The 22,804-nt window shown below is 47.3% G+C and overlaps 1 protein-coding gene across 2 annotated transcripts in view; it reads left to right on the forward strand.

The window, feature by feature from the left end:
• Nucleotides 1–22,804, forward strand: part of LOC121282298 — a 61,939-nt gene that overhangs the window by 16,278 nt on the left and 22,857 nt on the right. Inside the window, exons 6-10 of one of the 2 annotated variants that reach the window (XM_041195952.1) lie at nucleotides 11,182–11,229; nucleotides 13,853–13,992; nucleotides 14,237–14,314; nucleotides 15,313–15,367; nucleotides 19,704–19,870. In XM_041195952.1, the coding sequence (XP_041051886.1) occupies nucleotides 11,182–11,229; nucleotides 13,853–13,992; nucleotides 14,237–14,314; nucleotides 15,313–15,367; nucleotides 19,704–19,870 (488 nt within the window). The remainder of the gene's footprint in view (nucleotides 1–11,181; nucleotides 11,230–13,852; nucleotides 13,993–14,236; nucleotides 14,315–15,312; nucleotides 15,368–19,703; nucleotides 19,871–22,804) is intronic. The other variant, XM_041195953.1, reaches the window with a different exon arrangement.

The following is a 22,804-nucleotide window of genomic DNA, read 5'->3' on the forward strand; positions in this document are numbered from 1 at the left end:
TCACTACATCCCTCACTTTGTCTGCAAAGCCGCTTGAGTAAATTTAAATGTAACAAATTGAGCATCTTTCACTTCATCAACTCCGTGCTTGGTGCAGTCCTTTCTTATTCGTTCACCGGATTTAAGCTTCGCTGGCAAGGCCAGCATTTATTGTCCATTCTCAATTGCCCTCGAGAAGGTGGTGGTGAGCCACCTTCTTGAATCGCTGCAGTCCTTTGGTCTAGGTGCACCCAAAGTGCTCTTAGGAAGGGAGCTCCAGGATTTTGGCACAGCGACAGTGAAGGAACGGCGATATATTTCCAAGTCAGGATGGTGAGCAGAGGGAAACTTGAGGTGGCGGTGTTCCCATACAGCTGATGCGCTTGTACTTCTAGATGGTAGAGACCTTGGCAAGCTGCTGCTGTGCATCTTGATGATGGTACACACTGCCGCCGCTTTGTGTTGCTGGTGGAGGGAATGAATGTTGAAGGTGAAGTTACCACTGTCCAAACACCACCTCGTGTTAATGAGCCTGGAGCAAGCAAGGGTCAGAGTAGCAGAGGAATTTCCACCAAGTCCCATTCAGCCACCATCCCCATGCATGTCGATTTACATTGACTCCTGATCAGGCAAACCTTTGATCCTCGTGTTTAAATCTCTCCAAGGCATCACCCCACCCCCCAACCATGTGCGGGATTTTCCACATCCGCCTGCTGCCATGATCTTCCGGTCCCACCGCAAGTCAATGGACTTCTGGCTGGGGCGCTGCCTCCACCACCCCCCCCCCCCACCCCCCACCCAAACCCACCCACCCCACCCTGGCCTATGTGCCTGGACCTTGCTATGACCACCCAAGATTTCAGTGTTCCTTCAACTCAGGCCCCTTATGCGTCCCCCATTCCCTTCACCTTACCATCGGCGGCTGAGCCTTCAACTGCCTGGGCCTTAAACCCTGGAATTTCCTGTCAGAATTGCCACACCTTCCTCCTGTAACATGATCCTTAAAATCTACTTCTTTTGACCACGCTTTCGGTTGCCTGTCCTGATATCTCTTTCTTTGGCTCTGGCTCAATTATCTTTTATTTACTGACATTCCAATGAAACACTCGACTGGAGGCCCAAGCCAAGATCTCTCCCTTTCCCCAAGATTTTCTAGCAGGCACCAACAACTTGCATTTATACTGCACCTTGAAGTAGTAAAACCTTCACAGGTGCGTTGTCAAACAAAATTTGACACCAAGACGCGTAAGGAGATATTGGAACAGATAGTCAAAAGCTTGGTCAAAAAGGTAGGTTTTAATGAGTGTATTAAGAATGGAAGAGATGAAGAGGTCCAGGGAAGGAATTCCAGAACTTAGGGTGCCAGACAGCTGAAAGCACAGCCACCAACGATGGAGATATTGGAACAGATAGTCAAAAGCTTGGTCAAAAAGGTAGGTTTTAATGAGTGTATTAAGAACGGAAGAGATGAAGAGGTCCAGGGAAGGAATTCCAGAGCTTAGGGTGCCAGACAGCTGGAAATTGGCTAATGGAGTCAAGAGAAATGAGGATAGGGCAGGATAGTGGAGTTGAGATAGAAGATCAGCCATGATCTCAAGGAATGTCAGAACATGCTCAAGGGGTTGTACTTTCTCTTCATTCATCCTTGGGATGTGAGCATTGCTGGCAAGGCCAGCATTTATTAACCATTCCTATTTGCCCATGCTATATGACTTGCTAGGCCATTTCAGAGTCACCACACTGCTATGTGTCTGGAATCCCATAAAGGTTAGATTGGGTAAGGATGGCAGATTACCTTCCCTGAAAAGCGTTAGTGAATCAGATGGATTTTTATAACAATCTGGTAATGATCATCATTACTGAGACTAGCTTCTTAATTCCAAATTTATCAGTTAATTGAAGTTAAGTTGCCCCAGCTACTCTGTGGAATTTGGACTCGTGTCTCCAGAGCATTAAGAGCCTCTGGATTACTGACCCAGTCATGCTGCCGCTATGTTACCTTTCCCCAGGCACCTGCTCCAATTTTAAGTGTTTTTAGAATCAGAGCAAATCTCAGAGCACCCAACCACTGTCTGCAATGGAATCAGCTCTTCCAGACCCAGTGTGAATGGGTAGCCCTCCCATCAACCCTTCTAACCTTGCAAGGGTTAGCTCCAGAGGGCACCCAGATGGCACAGGTCACACTGAACCCCTGAGGATGGCTGCCTACACATATTAGTAAATACCCATCTGGTTCACTAATGTCCTTTAGGGAAAGAAATCTACTGCCCTTACCTGGTCTGACCGACATATGACTCTGGACCCACAGCAATGTAGTTGACTCTTAAACAAAATGCCCTCTGAACAAGGGCAATTAGGGATGGGGAGTAAATGCTGGCCCAGCCAACGATGCCCACATCCAATAATGGAATATTAAAAAAAAATTGGGGCTTCACAGCATACTTAAGAATAGTTAATTGAATAAGGTGCCAGAGGGCAGTTAGTGGGACAGCAGTTACCCTCCTCAAGGGAGGACTGGAATGGGGGGTGGAGACAAGAGAGAAATCCTGAGTCAACCTTCACTTGCATGTTTAATTGGTATGAGATCAAGATCCTCCCCAAAATGGGTTAAAGTTTATTCATTATCCTGAGTTCCTGCAGCTCTTGGAACCCTTTCAATTGGTTTCGCATGTTCGTTAAACTGGTTTGACCAACCGCAGGACTGAAACGAGTTTGACTCGTGATTATCCCACTTGAGTGAAGCAAGAACTAATCGTCTCAATGAAAGAACTCACATTTATATAGCACCTTTTGTGACCTCAGGATGTCTCAAAGTGCTTACAGTAAAAGAAACACTTTTCATCACAATTTGTGCACAACCAGACCTTCAAACAGCAACGTGATAAGTGATATTTTAGTGATTTTGGTGGAGGGATAAATATTAGTCGGAATACTCGGGGGCGATCTTCTGCTCTCCTTTGAAATAGTGCCCATGTTACATCCAAGGCAAAACATTTCATTCAAAAGATGGCACCTCCGACAGTGCAGCACTGAAGAGTCCATCTAGGTTTTGTGCTCAAGTCTATGGTGTGGACTTGAACCCAAAAATTTCTGTCTCAGAGGTGATGGCACTACTGACTGGGACACATGGGATTTTTCCATCTGAGGGGAGCAGGCCATTTAACCCATTGAACCTGTTCTGCCATTCAATGACATTAAGCCTGAACTGTGACCTAACTCCAAAGACCTGCCTTCGCCAAATACCCCTTAATATCTTTGGTTAACAGAAACCTATCAATCTCAGATTTAAAATTAACTGTTGATCCAGCACAAATTGCTGTTTGCAGAAGAGAGTGCCAAACTTTTACCAACCTTTGTGTGTAGAAGTGTTTCCTGACTTCATGCCTGAATGGTTTGTCTCCAGTTTATGCAGTGTGCCCTCTAGCCCTAGATTTCACAAGCAGCAGACATAGTTTCTCTCTATGTACCTTCTTGAAGACTTTGATCAAATCACCCTTTAATCTTCTAAATTCCAGGGAATACAACCCTGTTTTGTGTAATCTCTGCTTCTAATTTAACCCATAGAATCCAGGTATCATTCTTGTAAAATAAAAGCAAAATACTGCGGATGCTGGAAATCTGAAACAAGAACAAAAATTGCTGGAAAAACTCAGCAGGTTTGACAGCATCTGTGGAGAGGAAGATAGAGTTAATGTTTTGAGTCCATATGACTCTTCATCATTTTTGTAAATCAATGTTGCACCCTCTCCAAGGTCAATAAATCCTTCCTAAGGTGTGATGCCCAGAATTGAACACAATAGTCTGGGATTAAAACAAAAAACTGCGGATGCTGGAAATCGAAAACAAAAACAGAATTACCTGGAAAAACAGTTCTGTTGAAAGGTCATGAGGACTCGAAACGTCAACTCTTTTCTTCTCCGCTGATGCTGCCAGACCTGCTGAGTTTTTCCAGGTAATTCTGTTTTGTTTACAATAGTCTGGGTGTGGTCTAATTACGGCTTTGTATGGCTGGATCATGACTTCTAATTCATTGTTATGTCAAAACAGCCACAAATCAGCTACAGCTGACATCTCAGGTTGGATCCTATCATCTGAATTTAAATTTATGCTGATTAAATTGAGTGTTATTATAGGAACATATAAAATAGGAGCAGGAATTGGCCATTCGACCTCTCGAGCCAGCTCCGCCATTCAATTAAGATCATGGTTGATCTTCTTTCTCAACAGCATTTTCCTGCAATATCCCCTATGCCTCGATACTTTTAACATCTAGAAATCTATCAATCTCAGTCTTGAACATAATCAATGACTGAGCCTCCACAGCCCTCTGGGGTAGAGAATTCTAAAGATTCACCACCCTCTGAGTGAAGAAATTCCTCCTCATCTCAGTCTTAAATGACCTACCTCTTATTCTGGGACTATATCCCTTAGTCCTAGATGCCCCCAACCAGGGGAAACATTGTTCCTGCAACTAACCACATCGATAGTCATAAAAACCCATCTGGTTTGCTAATGTCCTTTAGGGAAGGAAATCTGCCGTCCTCACCTGGTCTGGCCTACATGTGACTCCAGACCCACAGCGATGTGGTTGACTCTTAAAATGACCTCTGAAATGGCCTAGCAAGCAGTTAATTGTATCAAACCACTAAAAATAAGTCATTGGAGAATGAAATGACAACAGCAAACAGACCTGTCGACCCTGCAAAGTCCTTCTTACTAACGTCTGGGGGCTAGTGCCAAAATTGGGAGAGCTGTCTCACAGACTAGTCAAGCAACAACCTGACATAGTCATCCTCATGGGATCATACCTAACAGATAATGTCCCAGACACCACCATCACCATCCAAGGGTATGTCCTGTCCCACCGGCAGGACAGATCCAGCAGAGGTGGCGGTACAGTGGTATACAGTCAGGAGGGAGTTGCCCTGGGAGTCCTCAACATCGACTCCGGACCCCATGAAGTCTCATAGTATCAGGTCAAACATGGGAAAGGAGACCTCCTGTTGATTACCATGTACAGCCCTCCCTCAGCTGATGAATCAGTGATCCTTGGAGGAAGCAGTGAGGGTAGCAAGGGTGCAGAATGTACTCTGGTTGAGGGCCTTCAAAGTCTATCACCAAGAGTGGATCAGTAGCACCAGTACAGACCGAGCTGGCCAAGTCCTAAATGACATAGCTGCTAGACTGGGTCTGTGGCAGGTGGTGAGGGAACCAACAAGAGAGAAAAACATACTTGACCTCATCCTCACCAACCTGCCTGCCACAGATACATCTGTCCATGACAGTATCAGTAGGAGTATTCACCGCACAGTCCTTGTGGAGGTGAAGTCCCATCTTCACATTGAGGATACCCTTCATCATGTTGTGTGACACCACCGCCATGCTAAATGGGATCAATTTCGAGCAGATCTAGCAACTCAAGACTGGGTATCCATGAGGTGCTGTGGGCCATCAGCAGCAGCAGAATTGTACTCGACCACAATCTGTAACCTCATGGCCTGGTATATCCCCCACTCTACCTTTACCATCAATCCAGGAGACCAACCCTGGTTCAATGAAGAGTGCAGGAGGGAGCAGCACCAGGCACCCTAAAAATGAGGTGTCAACCTGGTGAAGCTACAACACAGCGCTAAGTGCGTGCCAAACAGCACATGAAGTAAGTGATAGACAGAGCTAAGCAATTCCACAACCAACGGATCAGATCTGCAGTCCTGCCACATCCAGTCGTGATTGGTGGTGGACAATCAAACAACTTACTGGAGGAGGAGGCCCCAGAAGTATCCCCATCCTCAATGATGGAGGAGCCCAGCACATCAGCGCAAAAGATAAGACTGAAACATTTACTACAATCTTCAGCCAGAAGTGCCACGTGGATGATCCATCTCAGCCACCTCGTGAGGTTCCCAGCATCACAGATGCCAGTCTTCAGCCAATTCGATTCATTACATGTGATATCGAGAAATGGCTGAAGGCACTGGATACTGCAAAAGCTATGGGCTCTGACAATATTCAGGCAATAGTAATGAAGACTTGTACTCCAGAACTTGTCTCATACCCTAGCCAAGCTGCTCCAGTACAGCAGCAACACTGGCATCTACCTGGCCATGTGGAAAATTGCCCAGGTACATCCTGTGCACAAAAAGGACAAATCCAACCCAGCCAATTACCGCCCCATCAGTCTACACTTGATCATCAATAACGTACTGGAAGGCGTCATCAACAATGCTATCAAGTAAACTTGCTTATCAATAACCCACTCACTGATGCTCAGTTTGGGTTCCAGCAGTATCACTTGGCTCCTGACCTCATTACAGCCTTGGTTCAAACATGGACAGAAGAGCTGAACTCCCGAGGTGAGGTGAGAGTGTCTGCCCTTGACATCAAGGCCACATTTGACCAAGTGTGGCATCAGGGAGCCCTGGAAAAACTAGAGTCAATGGGAATTGGGGGGGAAACTCTCCACTGGTTGGAGTCATAGCTAGCACAAAGGAAGATGGTTGTGGTTGTTGGAGGTCAATCATCTACATCACTACAGGAGTTCCTCAGGGCAGTGTCCTCGGCCCAACCATCTTCAGCTGCTTCATCAATAACCTTCCTTCCATCAGAAGGTCAGAAGTGGGGATGTTCACTGATGATTGCACGATGTTCAGCACCATTCACGACTCCTCACACACTGAAGCAATCCATGTCCAAATGCAGCAAGACCAGGACAATATCCAGGCTTGGGCTGACAATTTGCAAGTAACATTCGAGCCACACATGTGTTAGGCAATGACCATCTCCAACAAGAGAGAATCTAACCATCACCCCTTGACATTCAATGGCATTACCATTGCTGAATCCTCCACTATTATCATCCATTGAACAGAAACTGAACTGGACTAGCCATATAAATACTGTGGCTGCAAGAGCAGGTCAGAGGCTAGGAATCCTGCAGCGAGTAACTCAACTCCTGACTCCCCAAAGTCTACAGTGCACAAGTCAGGGTTGTGTTAGAATACTCTCCTCTTGCCTGGATGAGTGCAGCTCCAACAACACTCAAGAAGCTCAACACCATCCAGAACAAAACAGCCCACTTGATTGGCACTCCGTCTACAAACATTCACTCCCTCCACCACTGATGCACAGTAGCAGCAGTGTGTACCATCTACAAGATGCGCTGCAGGAACTCACCAAGTCTCCTTCAGCAGCACCTTCCAAACCCACGACCATTACCATCTAGAAGGACAAGGGCAGCAGATAGATGGGAACACCACCACCTGGAAGTTCCCCTCCAAGCCATTCACCATCCTGACTTGGAAATATATCGCCGTTCCTTCACTGTCGCTGGATCAAAATCCTGGAACTCCCTCCCTAACAGCACTGTGGGTGTACCTACACCACAAGGACTGCAGCAGCTCAAGATGGCAGCTCACCACCACCTTCTCAAGGGCAATTAGGGATGGGCAATAAATGCTAGCCTAGCCTTTGAAGCCCACATCCCGTGAATGAATAAAAAAGAAATCTCGCCATCCCACGGGATCAGTCTGGTGAACCTTCGTTGTGTTCCCTCTATGGCAAGTATATCCTTCCTTAGGTAAAGAGACCAAAGCTGTACACAGTACTCCAGCTGAAGGCTCACCAAGGCTCTGTACAATTGCAGCAAGACTTCTTTACTCATGGTCTCAAATCCTCTTGGAATAAAGGCCAACAAACCATTTGTCTTCCTTATTGCATACTGCACCTGCATGTTAGCTTTCAATGGCATATTAACAAGGATAACCATGTCCCTTTGAACAGCAACACTTCCCAATGTCTCCCCATTTAAGAAATACTCTGCATTTCTGGTTTTTCTACCAATGTGGATAACTTCACATTTTTTCACATTATATTCCATCTGCCACGTTCTTGCCCATTCACATAAGCCAGTCCAAGTCCTCTTGGAGCCTCCTTGCATCCTCCTCACAACTCACATTCCCACCTAGCTTTATGTCACCAGCAAACTTGGAAATATTACATTTGGTCCCCACATTCAAATCATTGATATAGATTGTGAATAGCTGGGGCCCAAGCACTGATCCTTGTGGTATCCGACTAGTTACAGCCTGCCAACCTGAGAATGACCAATTTATTCCTATTCTCTGTTTTTTGCCCGTTAACCAATCCTCAATCCATGCCAGCATATTACCCACAATCCCATGAGCTCTAATTTTGTTTACTAACCTCCTGTGTGGGATCTTATTGAAAGCCTTCTGAAAATCCAAATACACCACATTCACTGATTCCCCCTTATCTATTCTGCTAGCTACATCCTCAAAAAACTCTATCAGGTTTGTCAAACATAATTTCCCTTTCATAAGGGAGGTTATGATGAACTGTATAAAACATTATTTAGGCCACATCTGGAGCACTGTGTGCAGTTTCGGTCGCCACACTATAGGTAGGATGTGATTGCACTGGAGAGAATGCAGAGGAGATCCACTGGGATGTTGCCTGGGCTGGAACATTTCAGCTATGATACGAGACTAGATAGGCTGGGGTTGTATTCTTTAGAGCAGAGAAGGCTGAGGGGGTGTGGGGGGCAGCTGATTGAGATGTACAAAATTGTGAGGGGCATAGATAGGATAGATAGGAAGAATCTTTTCCCCTTAGTGGAGGGGTCAATAACCAGGGGACATAGATTTAAGGTTACAGGCAAGAGGTTTAGAGGGGATTTTTCACCCAGAGGTTGAGGGGTCACCACCTGAAAGGGTGGTAGACATGGGAACCCTCACAACATTTAAGAAGTATTTAGATGAACACTTGAAACGCAATAGCATACGGGCCAAGTGCTAGAAAATGGGATTAGAGTAGATAGGGGCTTGATGGCCAGCATGGACCCGATGGGCCAAAGAGACCCTTTCCACGCTGTAAACTCTTTGACTCTGTAAGTCCAAGTTGACTCTGCCCAATCCTACCATTGTTTTCTAAGTGTCCTGTACATTCCCATTTCATCCTGCGAAATTTCATTTCTAGCTGTGGTCAGAGCCTGGGATACGAGGAGAGGCTGCAGGATCTGGAATCTTTATTTTAAAAGAATGCCGGGAATGATCTCATTGAAGTATTCAAGATAATAAAGGCTACGGACAAGATAAACTCAAGGGGAATTTTCTCAGGATTGTCCAGACTGGCCGGCCTAATTTCTGTAGAAGCTGCACGAGTAGGTCCTAAAGGAGATGCCTCACACTGATGATTAATGCTGTTGCAGATTCTATGACAAGAGGCAGAGCCAGAATGTCTGGAAACGTGATGGAGGCTGGAAGAAGAAGGTGGAGTTTGGCTGCAAAAACTCCTGAGTTTAAGAAGGGTTCCTGCTCAGGTTGGAGCGAGAGGCAGAACTTGGTTTCAGTGGGATCCTTCACTGTTTAAAACGCCGCTTTAAATTCTGGTGGAGGGAGAGTGTTAGTGAATTTTCTGCTCACCCCTTCCTACTTCTGAAGAGGCATGTCAAGGGCTCCCTAGTTACCTTGGAAAAGATCTCCAGGGATTGAGCACAAAAATCAAGGCTGACACTCCAGTGGAGCACTGAGAGAGTGCAGCACTGGCGGAGATGCCATCTTTTGGATGGGATGTTAAACCAAGGCTTTGTTTGCCTGCTTGCATGGATGTAAAGGATCCTCTGGCACTATTTCAAAGAAGAATAGGGGAGTTATCTCCAGTGTCCTAGCTAATATTTGTCTCTCAATCAACATCACGAAAAACAAAATTATTTAATCATTATCACTTGGCTGTTTGTGGGAGCTTGCTGTGTGCAAATTGGCTGCTATGTTTCCTACATCACAACAGTGACCACACTTCAAAGAAAGTACGTCATTGGCTGTCAAACGCTTTGAGAGGTCCAGTGGACTTGAAAAGCGCTACATAAATGCAAGTCTTTCTTTTTAAGGCCTTCCTCACGTTTTCTCACGTTCCCCCTTCCCCAATCTTCTCTCATCCTTCTCACACACACCCACATCAGCTCATCTCCCCTATCCTCTCACTCCCTCAAACACTCTTATATTTTCTCACACACTTTTCGGGCAGAATTTTTCCCCCGTCGGGGGAGTGGGGGGGAGTTTCAAGAGCAGTCATGTGGAGGTGTGCCTCTGATCGGTACCCCCGATTGGGGGTGGGGTGGGGTACCGCCATTTTACATGGGCCCAGTGTGACATGGGCAAGGAAGTGCTGTGCACTCCCTGTGTGGGCGGGGGGGATTCCCTCAGCCGAGAGTGCGCTCTTTCACGACAGAGCACACAGATCTCCCTGAGGCTAAGTGCTGCCTCAGAGAGATAGGCTCCACATTAAAAAATATTGAAAACAGAGGAAAAAAAATTTCCCTGACACGTCCCCTCATATGACACTATCACATGAGTTGGGACCTGTCCATCACTTTCAGTTTCACTTTCATTAAAAATTTTTAAACCTCATCCAGCCCGTGGATGAGGTTTCAGGCTTTTTCCAATGCCCGCCAGGGCTCCCAGCCTGTCTGCCAACCTTAAGGTTGGACGGGCAGGTCCACCAATTACATTAATTACTTTGTCAATGCCTCAACAGGCCATTGACAGGTCGGCGGGCACACAGCTGATTCGGCCAAGCCCACGCCGACCTGAAAATTGAAATGGGATGGGGTGACATCGGGAGTTCCCAACATCATCCCCCGTCATTTTATGCACTGGCGAGCAGCCTCCCCCCCTCCCCCCCTCCCCCCCCTCCGCTCGCCGACCGGGAAATCCTGGCCTTAGTTAATCACATTTTCCCACTCTCCCTCGTATTTCCTTATACTTCCTCACATTCCTTCATACCCTATCCTAGCTTGATATTCCCTCATATTCCAGCAGGAGAGAGTGCTCATGGTCATGGGAGTGAGTGTGAGGGAATGTGAGAGCCAGAGTGTGAAAAATTTCAAGGGAGTGCAAGAGCATATGAGTGAGTATGAGAGTGAAGGAGTCCGAGGGAGTGCGAGTGAGAGTGAAGAAGTACAAGAGAGCATGAAAGAGCGCAAGAGACTGCAAGGGAGTGAGAGGCAGTGTGAGAGAGAGTGTGAATGTCAAAGTGTACAAGAGGGTGTTCTAGTGCAAATAATTTCACACAGAAACCTTAAAGAAACAAGCTGTGCATAAATATATCTCAAGTGAATATATCTCCAAATCTTAAATAACAGAATTTTCTGGAATTTTCCAGTGACACCTTTCCCGTCTTTTTCAGATTGCAAAAATCCAATGATGAAAAGATACGCTGAAGACTACTGTCCAGGTGAGAGGGGGTGGGTGTGTTGGAGCCGACATGTTTATTGTGTTGGTTGTCTATCCCCTTTCCAGTGAAGAACTCGACCAGCCTCTCAATCTCCTAACTCCTCCCCCCTATGGCTGTCAGGCTGAATTGTGCAGTTCTGGTCTCCGGATTATAACAAGGATATTTGAGGCGTTGGGGAAAATGCAAAAACGTTCAGAGGGAAGAGACTAGAACCAAGAGAGTATACCTATCAGGGAAGAATGAACAGATGCAGGTTCTTTTCTCTAGAAAAGAGAAGACTGAGAATGTGACCTGATAGAGGTCTTAAAACATACCTCCAAAACAAAACTCCTTAAAACCTATCCCTTTCACTAAGCTTTTGGTCATCTGACCTAATATCTCCGTAAGTGACTCAGTATCTTACATTGTTTTGTAACACTCCCGTGAAGCATCTCAGGGACATTTCATTCCATTAAAGAAGCCATATAAGTATAAGTTGTTGCTGCCTTTCAGATTAGGAAAGGGCTTGAACGTACTTCCAATTGAGATGGAGTCCAAACTCAGAGTCAGCAATAAATCATGGGAATTCAGGAGAAACGTCTTTGCTCAGAGAGTGGTTAGAATGTGGAACTCACTAGCACAGGGAATAGTTGAGGTGAATAGCATAGATACCTTTAAAGGGAAGCTGGATAAATATAAGAGGGAGAAAGGAATGGAAGGATATATTGATGGGATCAGATGAAGAGAGATGGGAGGAGGCTTTTGTTCAGCATAAACACACTAAAAGGCCTCTTCCTGTGCTGCGCTCTCAATGTACTTTGATATAAAATTATAACAATGATTTGAAAAAACACTGCAATCAATTACCAGAAAATAGAGACAGTGCATCAATATTCTGCCAGCCCTTTGATTGAGAGCTGCTCCTGTGTTTGTATTCTCCGACACAGAGCCAACTAAATCATTGGCCGGAATCTTACACTCTGGAGTCTAAGTTCAGTGGCAGCCGCAGAAATGAGAGTAATTTCAGTGGGAGTATGGGTTGGGGAGGGGGTGCGTAAGATGCTGACCACGCGTGATCTTGCACTGTTTAGCTCATTACCTATGCATCTATGAGGAGCTCGCTGATTCTCACCGCAGGGGCAGGCAGGAAGTCACCACCCTGCGTTACATCACGGGGCCAAATGTCGAGGCGCCATATTTAAAGGGCACCTGGATAGCCTATACACTATCCTTTCCACCTTTGCCTGGCCACTGCTCCACCCTTCCCCGCTGACACCTCCTTGGTCATCCTCTATGCAACTTGCACAGCCACCACTGGGTCTCAAGAACAGGCTGTCATTTACAGACGCTCCCCAGAGAGGACAATGCAGCGGCAAGTCACCGCTAACCATGGAAGAAGTCTACCTGGCCAGGTGCAAGTCACTTAACATGCAGTCGTGAATGTGAACATTCTCATTTCTTGCTGGGGAGGAACTTGATTTGGAGGGGGAACTTTATTCTGGCGAGGGGGCCATTTAATGAGCACGCACGACTGTGCTAATTCAAACGGGCTTCCCGACATTATTCATTGGGAAGCTCGCCCCACCTTTAACCCGCCTTTAAAGTCCTGAGAGCAAGAGTTGCTAAAGTTCATCCCGCCTGATGCCGAATTAAGTTCCCCGTCACGTCAAGCTTCCTGCCGCTGGCGGGACCGGAAGATCCTGCCCCTTCCGGAGGAGGAGGATCCTGTGGCTCTCCTATTGCCCCTTCCAGAGGAGGAGGATCCTGTGGCTCTCCCATTGCCCCTTCCAGAGGATCCTGTGGCTCTCCTATTGCCCCTTCCAGAGGAGGAGGATCCTGTGGCTCTCCTATTGCCCCTTCCAGAGGAGGAGGATCCTGTGGCTCTCCTATTGCCCCTTCCAGAGGAGGAGGATTCTGTGGCTCTCCTATTGCCCCTTCCAGAGGAGGAGGATCCTGTGGCTCTCCTATTGCCCCTTCCAGAGGAGGAGGATCCTGTGGCTCTCCTATTGCCCCTTCCAGAGGAGGAGGATCCTGTGGCTCTCCTATTGCCCCTTCCAGAGGAGGAGGATCCTGTGGCTCTCCTATTGCCCCTTCCAGAGGAGGAGGATCCTGTGGCTCTCCTACTGCAGGGCAGGAAATAAAAACAAACATACAATTAATGTACGTACAAATAAACATATGAGGGAGAAAGGAATGGAAGGATATATTGATGGGATTGGATGAAGAGGGATGGGAGGAGGCTTGTGTTCAGCATAAACACTAAACGTACAATTAAAAAGTTCCTAATGGCTCAATGAGCTAACGCAGTGCATAGGCACAGAGCTGAATCACCTAGAGCATCACTTGACAAGGTGGATGCTGAGCAACTGTTTCACCCAGCTAAAGAGTCCAGAATTAAGGTATAGCTTCTCAAGGTAAAGCTTCTCAAGTCTACTGCACCTTTCAATAAGATCATGGCTGATCTTCTACCACAATGCCACTTCCCTTCACCATTCCTGTGACGCTTAATTCCCTTATAGTTCTAAAGTGCTTCACAGCCAATGAGGGACTTTGACATGTGGTTATACTGTGAGATAGGAGGGTTAGATGGATCATAGGTCACTTCCTGCCATGTGACTGTGTAACATAAACTTCTGTTCTTCAGAGATCGCCATCCAATGTGTTCTGAACAACACTGACTTTACCGTGACCTACACCAGTTCCCATCCCAGTCACGAGTACTTGGTGTATCTCTGTATCTGGAAGAGTCGATACTGCAGCACTGAAGAGGCTCAGCACCTCGCAGTAAGTACACAGTCAGCCTGTCCGATCGCCAGCACCTTCTCGAGATATAGCAAACAAAGAACGGAACTTTCCGGAAGTAAGCAATTGAACGAGAAGTGACAGAGTCTGCAGTTCAGGCTTGCAACTGGGTTTCTTCAAAATCCGACGTTGATCAGCCTGCGGTGTACATTTCTGGAACTTTCCGCTTCAAGAGCACTAACCTGCCAGGCTAGAGTGTCACAAATATTCTATGTTTGGATTACAGCCATCCAAGGATACAATTGGGAAAGCCAACAGCATCATCTTTAAGAACATTCCGGTGATTCCGTGTCTGTGTGTCAGGGTGAGTGTTCAAGGTTCACTGCAGTCTTCAGTTTTTTACATGGAATTTACTGCAGAGGAACAAGCAATTTGGCTCAATTGGTCAATGCCAGTATTTATGCTCCACCCGAGCCTCCTCTCAACCTACCTTATCTCCACCCTAGCAGCATTAATTAAAAAAAAATTCTTTTACAGGACGTGGGTGTCGCTGGCTGGGCCAGCATTTATTGCCCATCTCTAATTGCCCTTGAGAAGGTGGTGGTGAGCTGCCTTCTTGAAACACTGCAGTTCCTGTGGTGTGGGTACACCCACAGAGCTGTTAGGGAGGGAGTTTCAGGAATTTGATCCAGCCACAGTGAAGGAATAGTTCCAAGTCAGGATGGTGATGTGGTTTGGAAGATGCCATTGAAGGAGCCCTTGGTGAGTTGCTGTAGTGCATCTTGCAGATGGTACACACAGCTGCCACTGTGCTTGGGTGGAGGAGGGAGTGAATGTTTAAACCGATGGGGTGCCAATCAAGTGGGCTTCTTTGTCCTGGATTATGGTCGAGCTTCTTGAGTGATGTTAGAGCTGCACTCATCCAGTGGAGAGTATTCCATCAAACTCCTGACTTGTGCCTTGTAGATGGTGGACAGGCTCTGGTGAGTCAGGAGGTGAGTGACTTGCTGCAGAATTCCCAGCCTCTGACCTGCTCATTGTTGTAAAGACAAAAAATGCTGGAAATATGCAGCAGGTCAGGTAGCATCTGTGGAGATAGAGAGTTGACTCTTTCTTTGGTTCAGCAGTCACTCTTTAGCCTTATGCCACCACGAAGTGCCTGGAGCCTTTTTTCTATGTGAAAGGCGCTGTAACAGTGCAAGTTGTTGTTGTTTTTAAATCCCCTGTAACACTCTAGCAGTCCGAGCAACAGGGGGAAATTGTCCATTTCACTCATGTTGGGGCCTCCTGTCCCTTTAGGAATCACAGCACCAGTAAAAAGTTTTTCCAGAAATGACCAGCTCTGTATTCCTTTCATCACAGGTAGCCACAAAAAGCCACAGCCTGTACCACGAGGAAATGGAGTGTCCATTTAAAGGTATGCGAGAGGCTGCAAGAAATGCTCAGTGACTATTAAATGTCTCTACTTGATACTCATGAATTATATACACATCCTTGTTGTCATTTATAGTGAGGTATTGGAAAGAAAGCTCACTTGCCCTGCAGAGACAGTTTACATCTTTCCTTTGGGATCACTTAAATTGCCTCTGAATTTTGAATTTGTATTTCCACTCAAAACCCATTCCTGCTACCATAGCCTCTGAGGCAGAAAGATTGTAAGTTTAAGCCCAGCTCCAGAGACCTGAGCACATAATCTAGGCCGACGCATCTGAGGGCATGCTGTGTTGCTGTCTTTCTGATGAGACATTAAACTTAGGCTCATTCGTTCCTCTCAATTGTATGTGAAAGTTCTCGTGGCCTAAATCAAAGAAGGGAAGAGAGTTATTTCTGACGTCCTGGCTAATATTTAACATTCAAGCAACGTCACTAAAAAGTACATAATATAGCCATTGTCTCACTGCTGTTTGTAGGTGCTTACTGTGTGCGAATTTGGCTCTCATATTTCCTATATTACAACAGTGATTACACTTCAAAAGCGCTTCAATGGCTGTAGCGTGCTTTGGGATGGTTCATCTGAAAGACAGCACCTCTGACATTGCAGCACTCTCTCAGTACTGCACTGAGGTCTCTGGAGTGAAAGGCAACTTTTTAAGTGAAACTATGGCAATTAAATGTGGGTGCCACATAACATGTTGTAAAACTCGTCCAGCAGGCTTGCTTAAGGGCGTCACCCCCAATAAGCTAATTGAGATTCATTGGAAGTCTGTGAGTCAGGTTAAACAGTCTCTAAACTGAATTGTTGATACCCCTAATCTCACCTTTCCTCTTTTTGATGCTCACGGCCTTCTGCATTGTTTCCAATTATAGAATCTTACAGCACAGAAGGAGGCCATTCAGCCCATCGTGCTGACTCTTTGAAAGCTTTTTAAATAGTCCCACACCCCTGCTCTTTCCTCAGCCCACCACTGGAGACTGTTATTTACTCTGTCAAAACCTTTCAATAAATTCATCCATTATTCTTCGTCACTTCAAGGAGAACACTCCTGGCTTCTCCAGTCTCCCCGCCTCATCCCCAGCAGCATTCCATCAAAATCTTTTTTGCAGCCTTTCCAAGGCCTTGTCTTCCTTCCTAAAGTGGCACCCAGAATTAGGCACAATATTCCAGCTGAGGCCTAACCAGTACTTTACAAAGGTTCATCATAAAATCAAACAACGTAACTTTATAAAGCTTTAACGTAACATTCTTACTTTTGTATTCTTGCCTCTGTAAAGCCAAGGAACCCGAGTGCTTTTTTTTTAAACAGTCTTATCAGCTTGACCTGCTACTTTCAAAGATTTTTGTACAGGCACCCCCAGCTCACTGCCTGAGAGGGTGGTAGAGGCAGAAACCCTCATAACATTTAAGAAGTATTTGGATGAGCACTTGCAATGCCATGGCATACAAGGCTGTGAGCCTAATGCTGGAAAATGGGATTAGAATAGTTAGGTACTTATATAAAAACAAAAAACTGCGGATGCTGGAAATCCAAAACAAAAACAGAATTACCTGGAAAAACTCAGCAGGTCTGGCAGCATCGGCGGAGAAGAAAAGAGTTGACGTTTCGAGTCCTCATGACCCTTCGACCAAAGGTAGTTAGGTACTTGTTTGACCAGCGCAGACTCGAAGGGCCGAAGGGCCTTTTTCTGTGCTGTAGACCTTTATGGGCCGAATTCTCCCCCCATTGGGGGGGAGGGGGGGAAGTTGAATGGCGGGTGTGTGCGGGCGCATTTCCGATTGGCACCCTGGATCGGAGGCATGCCGCCATTTTACGTGGGTGGGCCAATTAAGGCCCGCCCAGCGTGACGTCTGCAGGGAAGCACTATGCACCTCCTGTGCAGGCTGGTGGGGGGGGGGCGGGGGGGGAGCGGGGGGAGGAATCCCAGAATTGAGAGTGCGTTCTTTCGCACATGCACATGAAAGAGCACACTCATCTCCCTGAGACTAAGTACAGCCTCTGGGAGATTGGCTGTAAATGTAAAAACGATAAAAACAGAAAAATAAAATTTCCCTTCCACGAGTTGGGACACATCCATAATTTTTACAAAATCCTTATTAAAATGTTTTAAAGCCGACGTGAAACCTAATCCCGCCCGTGGATGAGATTTCGTGCTTTTTCTAGTTGCCGCCGGGACTCCTGGCCTGTCCGCCAGCCTTAAGGTTGGACGGGCAGGTCCTTTAATTACTTGATTGACCCTGTCAATGGCCTCAGTTGGCCATGGACAGGTCGGCGGGTGCACAGCTGATTTCGCTGCGCCCCCGCCTTCCTGAAAATTTGAATGGGGCGCGGTGACGTCGGGAATTCCTCCCAACGTCACCGCGCGTCATGTTACGCGTCGGCGAACAGGCCTTGCCCCCGCTCGCCGACTCGTAAGATTCTGCCGTATGATTCTGTGACTCTCACTGTTGCTGCGGCCCCTTTAAATATGCACCGCCCTTTTAATTATATTGGATGGAATGTTACGTTCCCCTGTCAGCAGGTTTGCAGACATGTGAGCCTTGCAAAATTCTCCGCTGGCCTTCCCACTACTTGCCTCGACCTCTCCACACTTCTACAATGGGACGGGCAAGGACTAGGCCTGCCTGCCTGCCCTTGTCCAACTGAGGCCCTTATGTGAGCAGTTAATGACCACTTAAGGGCTGTTTCCTGCCCAGCCTCAATTTTGGGTCAGGCAGGAGGAGTTCAGGGGCAGGGGGAGGGAACCCCGGAAAGCCACCCTAGCCTGGGCCCTGAGCAGGAAGGGGGAGGGGTAGGGGCATCTCCATCAACAGCCTCCTTTCAACATCGGGCTCCCGCTCACAAGATCTACCCCCCGCGGGTGGTCCCTCCCCCCCCCCCCAGGTCTCTCCATCAACACCCCCTCTCCCCCGGCGCCAAGACCCTCCACACTTCTCCGGTCCTGGACTCTGGGGCTCAGACTCTGGGAACTGTTTGCAATCCCAGCAGTGGCCACTACTGCTCCTGGTGCTCCTGGGCCGACAGAGCTGCTGGCTAATCAGGTTGGTTGACAGCTCTCTGAGGTGGGACTTCCTCCCAAGTGAGGGGCATAAGTTCCGCCTCCAACCAATGATAACGGTCCTTGGAGTGTTGACCGGCTTTAGCGCAGCCAATATCGGTGGGGGGATGCATTCCCCACTGACTTCAAGAGGCAGCTGGGAAATCCTGCCACCTGAAGTATCCTGGACATTCCCTCCCTCCAAAAAGCATCACTTCACATTTCTCTGTGTTAAATTAATCTGCCATGTGTCTGGCCATTGCACCAGTTTGTTTATATATTCCTGAAGTCTGTTACTATCCTCATGGTTGACTACTTTTCCTGATTACATTTCATCTTTGAAAGTATGCCTTGTGTACTCAAGAGCAGGTCACGCATATAAAAAGGAGCAGTGGTCCGAATACTGACCTTTGAAGATATCACTTATACCTCCATCCAGTATGAAAAACATTCACCACTACTTACTCTCAGCTTTCTACCTCTTAGCAAATTTTCTACCTATTTTGCCATTGTCCTTTAGTCCTATACGCTTCAATTTTTTGCTAAGACGTTTATTATGTGGGACTCAACCAAACGTCTTTTGAAGGTCCATATATACACCATCAGTCGCACTACCCTTATCAACCCTCTCAGTTATTTCATCAAAGAAGCCAATCAAGTTAGTCACAATTTGCCTTTGACAAATGCATGCTGGCTGCCATTTATTAACCCATGCTTTTCCAAGTAAAAATTGATTTTGTCTAAAGATTTCCCCACCCACAATATTAGGCTGACAGTCCTTTATCTCCTTCCCACTATTTTGTGATGTATCGCATGCACCCAATACCATAACAACACCTGTTCTCTTCCTTAAATCCACCCAGATAGGTTCTCTCCTTGAATGCTGAAGCACCCCATCCCTTCCCAGCGTCTTTAATCAGAACTGCCACCTGCCTCAATCCATTTTTTCTTCTCTAGTTTTCCTGTATACACTGTAGGCAGGGATATCAAACTTCCCATTCCTCCCATTGTTTTAGCCAGGTCTCTGTTATTGCTACCATATCGAAATCCTGTGCAGCCACTTGTGCCTGATTCTCATCAACCTTATTTGCCCCTGTCCACACTTCATGCACTTGAACGCCAAACCCACCTTAGTCTGCCTTATGTATCTCCCCTGTCTGCCCCCTCCTGTTTCTGAACTGCTCTTTATTCTATAGTTATTTGTCTCTCCTAGTCCTCCATGTAGTGACTGTTGGGTTTTTTTTTTTGCAAGAAGTTATTTATCCATTGCTTTTTGAAAGCAGGGAGCTATCGCCTGAACATCAAACTGGAATCAACTCCCTTATCACTCCAAGTGCAACCCAGTGGCTTTCCAATGATCTGCACAATCCGAATCAAAGTGATGTTCTACTACAAGGAAGACGGCACAGGGTGGCTCACAAACATGTCGGAAGTACAAGAATTGTTGGTAAGTTCCAATTTGATGCTTCTTAGCCAATGAAAGGCAGCAAGGCCAATGATGGTCGATGACAAAACTCTTTGTTCCTGCAAGATCTGGTCAATACTGGCCAACATCTCAGGGAGTTACTGTTGATCAGAAACTTAGCTGAACCAGTCATACAAGTGATTACAAGAGCAGTTCAGAGTCTAGGAATTCTGCAGTGAGTAACACCCTCCTTCCAAAGCCTGTCCACCATCTACAAGGCACAAGTCAGGAGTGTGATGGAATACTCCCCACTTGTCTGGATGAGTGCAGCTCCAACAACACTCAAGAAGCTCGACACTATCCAGGACAAAGCAGCCTGCTTGATCGGCACCCCATCCACCACCTTAAATATTCATTCCCTCCACCAGTGGCACACAGTGGCAGTAGAGTGTACCATGGTAGACACTGTTGTCACTGTGCATACGTACAAATAAACATATGAATTAGGTGCAGGAGTAGGCTATTTGGCTCCTCAAGCCTGCTCCCCCATCCAATAAGATCATGGCTGATCTGACTGTGGCCTCAACTCCACTTTCCTTCCTACCCCCTATACCCTTTGACTCACTAGTCGATCAAGAATCTATCTAACTCAGCCTTAAAGGCTTGATGATTCTGCTTCTAATGCTCCCTGGGAAGAGAGTTCCACAGACTAATGACCCTCTGAGACAAAACATTTCTCCTCATCTCCATCTCATCTACTCTTAGTTTTAAATTTTAAACTGTGGCTGGGATTTTCCGTGCCCTCTGGCGTCGGGCCTGTTCGGAGACATGAGCAGACAATATGGCGAGAAGGCCAAAAATCAGTTTCATGACGTCGTGAAACCAGTTTGCAATCGCTCGCTCAGCCCGTTGATGGTGGGTCATGTTCCCCACCATCGGGAACACATCATTATAAGGCCAGCCCACCAGACTCATCCCGCCCACTTAACCTGGGAAACAATCCTTCAGTGTCCACCCTATCAAACCTCCTCAGAATTTTGTAGGTTTCAATGAGATTGCCTCTCATTCTTCTGAACTACAGTGAATACAATCCCAATTTAGTCACCCTCTCATCACAGGACAGCCCCTCATCCCAGGGACCAATCTAGTGTACTGCCTCCAATGCAATTATATCCTTCCTGGAATATGGAGACCAAGACTGCACATCACCAAAGCCTTATACAGTTATAGCAAGACTTGTTCATTCCTGTAAAGGAAGGGATGGGTTTTTACAACAATCAGCAATGGTCATCGTCAGACTTTTCATTCCAGATTTTTATTGGATTCAAGTTTCACCATCTGCCATGGTGGAATTCAAACCTGGGTCCCAGAGCATTACCCTGGGTCTCTGACATAATAGTCCAGTGACAACACCACTACGTCACCACCTCCCCAGTGAGGAGGGGGAAAAAGGAGTGCAGAGAGGGGAGAGAGTCCGGGGGGTGTGGGGGGGAAGGATTGTGGAGAGGGGAGGGAGTAATGATGGAGGAAGAACTAAGACTGGAAGAAGGAATCAGGAAGGGGGAAGGAGTAAAGCTGGAGCAAGAAGTGAGGGTGTCTGAGGGAGTCAGGAAAGGGGAAGGAGTGAGGCTGAAGGAAGAAGTGAGGCTGGAGGAAGAGGTAAGGCTGGAGGAAGGAGTTGGGAAAGGAGAAGGACTAAGGGTGGTGGAAGAAGTAATGTTGTCTGAGGGAGTCAGTAAGGAGGAGAGACTAAGCTGGGGGGAATCCGGGGTGAAGTGGGAGGACTAAGGAGGGGGAAGGGATTCCGGAGGGGAAGGGGTCCGGAGTGGGGAAGGGGTTCCAGGGTGAAAGGGGTCCAAATGGGGGAAGGGGTTCCGGGGGGTGGGGGGGAGGGATCCAGAGGAGGGACGGGGTCCAGAGGGAGGAAAGGATTCCAGGGGAAGGGAATGAGAGTTTGGGGGTTGTCCATGTGAATGTGCAAGGGAGGGGTCTTTTGGGTCAATGATTGCGAACTGAGGAACTGAGGGTGGGCGTGGTATGAGGGAATGGTGAGAATGACCGAGGGCAGAGTGAGGCAGTAGGGTGGGAGGGTGCAGGTTCGATGGTAGTGTTAGAAGGGACTGCGAAGGTGGTTGGTGGGGACTCGGAGGCAGACACGGACCCTGGAGGTGGGAAGGAGGAGGTTGGGGGGGGGGGTTGGGGTGGTGAATGTGGATGGGGTGGGATTTTCAGGAAGGAAGGGAACGTGTAGGTTCACCTGGACATCCCCAAAGGAAAAGGGTTGTGGCCGATAGGTCACGGAGGGAAAGTGAAAAGTGATGCCGGGGGTGGGGTCAACAGTGATGGGAGAAAGGAAATGAGGGAGGGAAAAAGATGGAGAAGCTGACGAAAATGTGGATCCAGAGCATGCTGCCCAAATTGAAAGTGAAACTACAGTGGTGTTGGGTGAGATCAGGTGCTGCATGGGAGTGTGATCAGTGGGTGGGTGGAGATGCAGGTCAGCTCAGATGGACAACTGAAAGTGAACCCCAGCAGGCAGCATTGAAAATGCTCAGGACATTGAGGTGAGTGTGATGGGGAAGGATCCGTGTGCGTGGGAGAGAGCTTGCACAAGGCTCCAAAAGGCCCTGCCACACACACACACACACATCTCTCCCTCCAGGATCACTCGTTGGCCAGCTGCTCCCTCTACGGTGACACAGGACAAGGTTGAGGGGCTCACAGGTAATGGGGACTTGGAGAGAGCGGACAGCCTCTGAGATTCCTGAGTGCATGACCCTGGGGTGTACAGCTGCCACTCCTCCACCCTACAGGTGCCCAGGGGCCCCAGCCATGATTGCATGGCAGCAGAATCAAAAGCAGGAGAGACAGCATTCGCATTTGCATTGAGAGAGGGATGATCTGGTGCAGGATCCTTACAAGGGTTTTCACCGCTGACCTCACCATCACCACAGACACGGTCCCCATCCTCACCAG

The sequence above is a fragment of the Carcharodon carcharias genome, chromosome 9 (assembly GCF_017639515.1).
Source record: "Carcharodon carcharias isolate sCarCar2 chromosome 9, sCarCar2.pri, whole genome shotgun sequence".
NCBI lineage: Eukaryota > Metazoa > Chordata > Chondrichthyes > Lamniformes > Lamnidae > Carcharodon > Carcharodon carcharias.